Raw genomic sequence first — 9,542 nt, forward strand, 5'->3', positions numbered from 1 at the left:
AAACAGAGGCCTCGCCCAAAAGCTCAAGAGAGCAGCAACGACCCGAAGCTGAGGTCTCAAAATGAGACTTGAGAAACACAGTGAGCTGCAGGTGTTACAAACAGTCCCTTTATTGGGTCGTTCACTACGTACACAGCTGAGATCAGAGTTTGGCACTACCCTATTCAGGGGTACATCCGTGTGCCCACACTGCTCCCACCATGACCCGACCCCCAGGTAGGCAGGACAGCACGTGCAATATCTGCTCCAACAGTTCACCAGTCAACACATCCTCTGCACCAAATGTTTTCCATCACTTGCAAAGTCTCTCGTTCTATCAGCAAACCCATCTCCACTACAAACTAGTAACTTCTGAGAACTGGAGAAACTAAGTGTTTTCCTGGTACAAAGTGTTTTTCCATAAATGCAGCAGCTCGTTTCCCAGCCACCAGAACAAGGTCTTCAATTAACCCTCAGCACTGCCTTGACTCGCTGTCAGATCCCCAGGACAAACAAAAGCCTCACCCAAAAGCTCAAAAGCACAGCAACGACCTGAGGTCTCAAAACAACCGATTTCCACTTGAGAAACACAGCGAGCTGCAGGTGTTACAAACAGTCCATTTATTGGGTCTTTCACTACGTACACAGCTGAGATCAGAGTTTGGCACTACGCTATACAGGGGTACATCCGTGTGCCCACACCGCTCCCACCATGACCCGGGAGCTCCCAACTCTGGGATCGGTCACACGCTCGGAGAAAGGTCTCGGTGCTCCCTCCCATGCAGGGAACAGGGAACACACACCCCAGCTGATGGGCTGTTCCTGTGCACCTCCCGTTCCATGAGGGTGTCACACCAGGGTGTGTGATAGCAGCACACACGTGGTGCAGTGAGATCTGAGTGAGACACGGCCAGAATGAGATATGGGGGAAAAACCAAAACAAACCCTCTCTTGCCTCTCGGACACAGAAGAGATTCCGTTAAAGAAAATAATTTAAAAAAAACTAAGGATGGCGTTTTGATTCGATACAAAAGCCAGAACCACTACTGTATTAACATCTAAGTATGAATCTTTACAAATTAATCTCACAATGGTGTTATGTAAAAGGTTGCAAACTGTACAATGTTTTGTCAATGCAATGCCTCTACAATTTATACAGTCTTTTACAACTATGTAACACATATTAAACAGGTTATTACACAGCCGATTCATACCAGTCTCTGAACAAAGCTTCAGGCAAAAAAAAACACAGAGCTTCCACAATCTTCAAACGAGATATGTTTGCTCAAACAGTGACAATCTTTATGGGAATACACTGTTAAAAACTGCCTTTCCACACTGTGCATACAATATCATTCTGTGAGTTTAACCACCACTTACGGTCCATCATTGCCTATCTTAATTACATGGAGACATCAGTCTTTTCCCCTCAGAAATACGCAGATAATCACAGATTTTTTTATTCCACCTGTGGCCAAGTTCCCTCCCAAGGCCTGGCCAGGCAGGAAGAGCCGTCCCTCCCCGCGCTCTGCCCCGCCACCACCCACACCACACAGGGATCAGCTATTTACATTTGCACAAGGAAGGTACAAAAAGGCAATCCTGCCCTGAGCTGGCTGGATGAGACCCAAATCCCAGGAGTGAAAAATAAAACTCTGAGGAAGGCAGGGGCTCCTGGGACCGTGTGCTGAGCAGGGGAGGGGTGCAGAGCTCTGCTGCGAAAACTCCGGGGTGCGGCACTCTCCGGTTCTGCATATCCGTGATGCTGGAATCAGCTGGGAACAGGGGTCAGGAAAAGAGGGTGGGAAGTGTGCAGTGGAGGTCACCGTGTGCAAGGAAGCAGAAACAAGAGTGATGTGTGGTGCGGGCCCAGGAGGAGGGTCTTGCCATGAACTCACGATCGGGCCCCACGAGCGCAGCCACGAGGGGACTGTGGGGGCTCCCACAGGTGCTCCCTGGGGAGGTGAAATTCCTTTTGGATAGAACCAGGTCCTTATGTTTGTATTTTTAAAAGTGGGTTTGATTAGGCATCGGGATTTCCAACACAAAGTTCTCTACATGATCAGTTGCTTTTGAGTCTCCTTTATTTCGCAGACAAGTTCCTGCATCCTCATTGTCCCGGGAGAAACCTGAAAGAGAAGGAATTCAAAACACAAACATTACCTCACGCTATTAATATATATGAAAATACACGTTAAAACTTCTCTTGGAATACTGTCACAAAACACCACAACACAAGAGAGGTGGGAGTCTTGTAGTGCAACAAAGAGAAACTCCAGGAATGGATTCCCTCTTTGGGGACGTGCCTGTGGTGAGGAGACCTGGCAGGGTGGAAGAGGAAACCGTGTGGCAGCAGCCATTCCCCATCGGAGGTGTAGGTGATATACTGGGCTGGGTGGCAGCTAAAGTCCTCACAGGCCCCAGGAGCACAAAGCAGCACGTACCTCCCCTTTGGGGACGCTGCCAGGCATTTAAAAGGCAGCCAACTGGCAGAAAACGGAGAAAAGGCACATCAATAGTCAAGAAAACAAGTGTCAATGTCTTAGCAAAGCACTGGGGTAACACAGGGACACACGGAGAGATGGGCAATATTTAATCAAGACAAATCTGGCCTTGACCAAGGCCACTGGAGGGGGGGGTAAGGAGGGCAGCTTTGGCTGCCCCAGGATGAGGGATTCCCCCTACTGTCCCCAGGATTCCTCAGGCTGACACGTCTGTCAGCTGACGTCCCAACACATCAGCTCACCCACCTATGCATAATAGCAGGGTGAGACCAGGAGGTCGGTGAGCACCAGGAGCTGGTCGTCTGTGAACTGCTGCTTGTGCTCCTGCCAGTTGTCGTGGTGGGTCCTGCGGAAGTTGGACAGCGTCTTCTTCACAGTCATCTGCAGGACACACAGTCAGGAGGGATCCCTGGGCCCCGTGGATCCCAGCTCCACGCCAAAACACGTGGAATACAGCAAACAGAACTGCTCAGCGTCACCAAATGCTGGAGCAGAACCGCAGGTCAGGAGGGTTCTGGGGAAGTCAGCCCGGTATTTTAATTTTCACAGCTCTTTTGGCCAGTGGCGTGACTCCAACACCCTCATAAAAAGGAGTCTTGCACCTACAGTTCTGAGCTGGAAAACATTCAGGGATTCTTATGAGGTAAAAGCAAAATGCTTTTCCCTGTTGCCTTTCCCCGGGGTGTTGCAACCAACGGTTTGGGTCTCAAAACATGGGGAAGCAGATGGTAAGCTCATAGAAACACATCAGAGGAAAACTGTCTCCTGTTATTAAAATTAAGATTATTATTAAATTAACAAAAGAAAAGTCCCATCAGTTCAGTTTCCTGCTTCAGGAGGTCACACCACAGCAAAGTTTGCTAAATCTAAGGAATTCTACAGCTCAATCCTCTGAAACAGCAAAGGTTAACAAAACCCAATACAGGACAAAAAAACAGAGTTAAGGGCAACTCTTTCATTAAAAACTTATTTCTAGGGCTGCCTATAAAACTTTGTTTTAAGAACTTCAGACTGATGTTTTGGTTCAGGTTGTTTTCTGGAATGGCACCCACAAAAGAGGTATCTTTAATTCAAAATAATATATATATACACACACATTTTAAATACAGTTCCTGCAGCTTTCAGCTGATGTTTTAAACTTGAGAACAAGGACAAATGCACCACAAAAAAAGACCTAAAAGCAGACCATGATTTAACACTATTTGGAATCATTCAGTAAAGGCAGCAGACACTGAATTTCTTAACAGGTTCCTATTTTTTTTCCTGAGAAAGGGGAACTAAGAGCAAGCCAAGAGTATTTTTAGCTATGTCCTCCTGACCACAGAAACGCTGTGTTTTTACCTCGATGGGCTGAGGATCGTTCAGGTGGGCACTGAGATCCATGAGGAGCTGGGGCATCCAGGTGGGCACGTCGTAGGGGCTGGACAGGATGCAGGCGCTGAGCCCCAGGACCCCGGCGTGGCGCTTCACCAGCTCTGCAGGCACAGGAAATCACACCCAGGGAAAAATAAAACAGCAGCAAACCCCCCCCCACAGGACAGAGACCTCCACCTTCTGCAGAAATCCAGGGAGTTCTACAGGCACAGACCTATGGATCCCCAGATTCGTCCTTTATTTTTGGTTTCTATTGGAAGGACGTGTCAGGGATTCATCTGCAACAGCTCTACGCTTCAAAAACACTTCCAGTGAGCTTCCCTCTCTCAAGGAAACTCATAAATAGTTTGTAGTGAGCTTGATGTATATAGGAAACGTATTTTCACCATTACTAAGTTGACATGATTAAATGTGAAGCAGATCTATGGACTAATAAATAGTGGGTTTACACGCTGTCCACACAGGAAGGCATTTTATCCCTGTTGGAAGCTGAATTTCTCCTGACACACATGCTAATATTTACAGTGAAATTATAACATCTCTGTTTCAGCTCTACTGAAACCAAGCAATGCACCAATTCTGTGAAAATGTAAAAATAACAGCACTTCTGAAAAATCACTAATGGAGCATTTTATGAACAGCTGTTTGCCTGGACTGGAGCCTGACAGAAACAAATGACAGGAATGACACCATGGAAAATATGGAAACTCATTCTGAGTCAATGGTTGTGACTCCCATGCATTAAATGTCCAGTCAGAAACCAGAGTTGCAAACTAAGGCTAAGGGGGTTTTTTGTTCTGGTTTTTTTTGGTTGGTTGTTCAGTGGGGGTTTTCTGTGTGTGTTTGGTTTTTTTGTTGTTGTTGTTGTTGTTGGTTTTTTGTTTTTTTTTTTTAAGAATAAAAGCCACGCTACTAAAAACAGAAGGTAAAAAAAATGTGTTACGACAGCTAAGGAAGTTTATTTACTGAAGAACTTGCTATCCCTAATCATCTGCATCCTTAACTCTGCGAGTTGGGAAGTGGAAAAAAATCTCTTGAGTGTTAATTCTAAAAGAGCTAAGAAGTTAGTTTAACATAAGAATACATGGTAAAAAAATCTGCTTTTGCTTTGTACTCTTGTTTATCATTTCTGCTTGCACATCAAATTCTTGTTTTCATTTAACAAGGACAAGGATGTGCAGCAGGGATTGGGATCTGCACTACACAGACAGAAACAGAGCACAGGAAGAAATTCTTTCCAGAGAGGGTAATCAGGCATTGGAATGGGCTGCCCAGGGAGAAAGTGGATTCTCCATCCCTGGAGGTTTTTAAGATAAGACTGGATGTGGCATCAGTGCCATGGGCTGGCAACCACAGCAGGGGTCCCTTCCAACCCAACTGATTCTATGATTCTATAAAGGTGCAGAAGGACAAGTGATTTGCCATTATGGTTTATGAAATGCTTAGGAAGGAAGAACATCCCCCTGGTGTTATCTTTTACCAGGTACACATTAATTTTCCAAACACTGCTTAGCCCCCACCCCTGCAGTGCTGGCAGACTTTGTGCAGCACAAACCACAGGTTTGCCCTCACCCTGCTCCCCTGATTCCCTTACCCCCCGAAGGAATGGTGTCCCCCACGGAGCCCAGGTCCCTCTTCCTCTTCTTGGGCAGCCTCATCTTGCAGAGCTGCTCGAAGTGTGTCTGCATGGGCTGGTCCATGGAGAGGAAGTTGCACTGAAGGAGCCCGCTGAGCGTGGTGGCTGCCATCTCCCTCACCTGGGCACGACACAGAGCAAGGGCTTTTAGAGCCTAAAATCCCTCTCTGAGAAGAGGTTCACGGATGCCACTTTGAGGAATTTGCTGCATTTAGGTTGGAATGACAGAGACAGAAAACGTGTGTTATGAGATTAATTAAGGGAGAGAAGGTGTCAGGCTCTGAGAGGTCTGTTTGTCCTTGGTGTGCTCTATCCTAATGAAATACAACAAAAAGGTTGGCCTAGTAGTCATGAATTAGATAAGATGGACATTTCGGGGGGTTGGAGAGCTGAGTAAAGAGGTTTTTAGTAAGACTCTCAACTCAGGAAGAGTTGAAAAGTTCATGAAGATGAGGAGCAAGAAAAAGACTCCCGTGAGGCCGAAGAAAACGGAACGACCCCCAAGAATTTCCCCAAAAGGATGACTCCGCCCCAAGTTCCACCTGAACCCCGCCTGATATGAATATTATAACTAGATTATGTAATTGTAATAAGTATTCATGTAAAATATTGTAATCCCTCACCAAAATTGTATAAACTACCTGGTTTTTCACTGAGAACTTGGGAGCTGGTTTGTCCAGCACGAGCTGGCTGGCACCCCGATGTTGCTTGAAATAAATACCTTTGCTGCCTAAAGACTCAAGACTGTCTCTGGGCAGTCATTTTATGCTGTTTTGGCATCAGGCACACCAACACACACAGTTAGCAATTAACAACCCTACCAACACAGCAGCAAACTGGGATTTAGGGACACCCAGCTGGGCCAAGTGGCCAAACTCCACCCAGTAGTACCAGAATTCTTTGAAAGACACAACAGGTGCTGGATTAATAAGCCACAATAAATAACTTCAGTGGTTTATGGTCAACAATTCAGTTCTATAACACCCCAGAATGATAAAATTCCTTGCCCCAAGTACCAGACCTTTGCACTGCCTGAATAAAAACACAATTCCAGGTTGGAAAGATAATGTTCTCTCGGGTAACACAGAAACCCCCAGAGAACAAGACTCAATTAAGTTTTCACCTAATTTCCAAACTACTCAAAATACAGATCTCCTTTCCCATTCCTTTTAAAACAGCCACAGCACCTTGTCAGGGGATTCCAAGGAGAGCCAACTCAGAGTTGCTCTTAAAAACAAACGACTAATTTCTCAGGATCACTGATTTCTCCCATCTCCTCAAAGCCCCCAAAAGTCACAAAGTCACAGGACTGTAAGGCCACATTTAAACTGGGAATCCCTCCAACTCTCGCTCCTGCTTCCAGTAATCCAAAGCTGCCAAAAACCTCCCCCATGTTTCCAAACCTGCAAACCAAACACCGACAGCGGCCACCAGGTTTTTGGGAAGCAACTGCAAACAGAACGTTTGTCTCCGTGGAGCACAACCACCTCCCAGGGCCCTGAATCCAGGGTGGCAGATTATAATAAATTATATCCTCGAACACAATGTTCTGAGCCTCCCCCAAAACAATAAGTACAGCTGCAAGTGCTGCCATAATTAAGGACGGTAAGCTCGACTAAGCTCTTGAGACTTCGCTCTGCTCCATTTCAATTTCTACCAGGTATTATTCAAACCTGATCCACTTTGCTAATGGCTGGGGAAGGAGGAGGTGAGAGCCTGCCAGTGTTGTTTATCAGCAATTTGTGAGCCCCCGAGGAGCTGAGCCATTAAATGAAAGACAACGTGCTAATGGCAGAGCCGGCACACACAAAGCAGCTCGGCTGGGAAGTGAGCGAGGCCCCGAGTGAGCTGGGGTTATTTACATCACTGCTGCCTGCATTAAACCCACTTTAATTCCTAAATTAATCACCCATCTAGAAGGAACACTTTGCTGCAAGGAGCACCTAGAAGCAAAGCCTTTAAAACCATACACGAGGGCAGCTGATCGCTCATCACATCTAACACTATATATTTATATATATATTTATAAATCATCACACTCACAGGGTGACTTTATGGAATACAAAAGCTACACAGGAATAGCACAGGAATCTTCCAATCGACTACAGGATTTGGTTTTTTTGGTCAGAAGTGACCAAAGTCTGTAAAACTGCAACAATACCAGAACAAAACCACTGAGCAAAACCCAACTGCAGAAGTTGCAAGGGGTGCTAAAACAGGGAGAAAATACTCCCATTCCTGTAAAACTGCAGTGTAATATAAGAAATGTTCATTAAGACACGAGTGCATTCTGTGTATTAAAACAAAAGGATGGGTTGGATCATCAGGACTGGACCTTTGTATCAAAACAAGCAAAAAAAAAAAAAGAAAAAGTGTCTTAAAATCCAAGAACCAAACCCTCAGTTCTGCAGGGTAAACACACCAAATCCTAGCTAAAGGTGAGGATGCTCATCCCAAAAATCCAGCATCCAAGAGCTGCACAGGAATTACTCTGCAGGATACTGCATCCTGTCAGTTATTATCGAGGAAGAACCAGATTACTTTTCAAAGAAAATCGAAAGCTTCCATGGCAACAACACGACTGGAAGTGGTTCTGAACACGGAGCTCTACGTCTCTGTAGTGCAGAGGAATCATTTGGTACGTTTAGAATAACAAGATAAATTGCATTCGAGTGAATAAAAGGTATTTTTTCAAAATGATGGGAGATTATGAGGTAAGTGTTCTGACAAACAACTCAGGGAGCACTGCAAGGTGCTGCAGAACCTCTACTTTCTTCTAGAGAGGGAAAACCACCCAAAAGTTGGATTTCATTGGTATTTTCCAGCTGCACAAACACCAGTGGGAACGATGGGGAAGGGGAGATGGACCAGACTGGAGATTAACACTAAAGATTCTTCACTGTCCTTGAGCATGGCTTAAATTCACAGCATTTAATGCAAACCCTCAGCTGTGGTGAACTTGATGTATATGGGAAAAGTATTTTTGCCATTGCTAAGTTGGCATGATTAAATGGGAAGCAGATCTGTGGAGTAATAAATAGTGGGTTTACACACTGTCCACACAGGAAGGCATTTTACCCTGTTGGAAGTTGAATTTCTCCCAAGACACACGCCAATATTTACAGTGAAATTATCTCTATTTCAGCTCCACTGAAACCAAGCAATGTGGTTGGTTCACCAATTCTGTGAAAAAGTAAAAATAACAGCACTTTTAAAAAAATCACTAATGGAGCGTTTTATGAACAGCTGTTTTCCTGGACTGGAGCCTGACAGAAACAAATCCTGTAAAGCTGAGCTGGAAATAACCTGCTGTGCTGACTCCCACCTGGCAGCTCTTCCACAAAACCCCACAAAGCATTCCAGGGAGAAAGCATTCCAGGGAAGGGGGCACTTGCCTCGAGCTGCTCATCCTCCAGGAGCTGGATGACCAACCACCTGATGTCATCGACGGCCTCGGGGTTGTTGAGGAAGATGAAGAGGTTGTAGAACACCATGGTCTGGAGGTAGGTTAGGATGGTGTAACGGGCGTGCCAAGAATTGCTTCTTGCTGTCTGCAAGGAGGGATAAACCAGGGTGAGACCAAAAGCAGCTGCCCAGCATAAAACTAACAATATTTGATAAAAAAACCCCTTCCGGAGCACTTGCAAAGAACTTCCCTTATTCAGGTGGTTTTGTTTCATACACCCTTGGTCTCCAAAGAGATCAAATACACTTAATTTCATACTTTGGATTTAAGTCCAAAACTGAGAGAAAATGTTTTGGAGTTCATTTACACTTAAATAAATCTTTATTTTGGGGGTCATGTGTGTTCCTGTTGGATAATTGATTGATGTTTATATAAACTCATGTAAACTGTGGGCATGCAACTGTTACTTAAGTCATAATTTTTATAGTCTCCACTTCCAAAGCAGACTTATTTAATATAATTATATTATATTTATAATTAAATACAATTATATAATATTTATAATCAAATATAATATTAAATTAAATTATAATTAAATTATAATTAAATTATAATTAATTACAATTAAATTACAATTAAATTA

The 9,542-nt window shown here is 44.6% G+C and overlaps 1 protein-coding gene across 1 annotated transcript in view; it reads right to left on the minus strand.

Annotated features, from left to right (window-relative positions):
* Positions 1-577: 577 nt before the first annotated feature.
* The window catches only part of PSME4 (proteasome activator subunit 4), a 47,527-nt gene continuing 38,562 nt past the window's right edge, over positions 578-9,542 (minus strand). The window contains exons 43-47 of the mRNA XM_027653828.1: positions 8,889-9,044; positions 5,452-5,614; positions 3,825-3,958; positions 2,730-2,864; positions 578-2,108 (exon numbers count right to left, since the gene is read on the minus strand). Coding sequence (XP_027509629.1) covers positions 2,730-2,864; positions 3,825-3,958; positions 5,452-5,614; positions 8,889-9,044 — 588 coding nt within the window. The 3' untranslated portion in view covers positions 578-2,108. The remainder of the gene's footprint in view (positions 2,109-2,729; positions 2,865-3,824; positions 3,959-5,451; positions 5,615-8,888; positions 9,045-9,542) is intronic.

The sequence above is a fragment of the Corapipo altera genome, unplaced genomic scaffold, assembly GCF_003945725.1.
Source record: "Corapipo altera isolate COAL_440 unplaced genomic scaffold, ASM394572v1 70, whole genome shotgun sequence".
In the NCBI taxonomy this organism is placed as follows: domain Eukaryota; kingdom Metazoa; phylum Chordata; class Aves; order Passeriformes; family Pipridae; genus Corapipo; species Corapipo altera.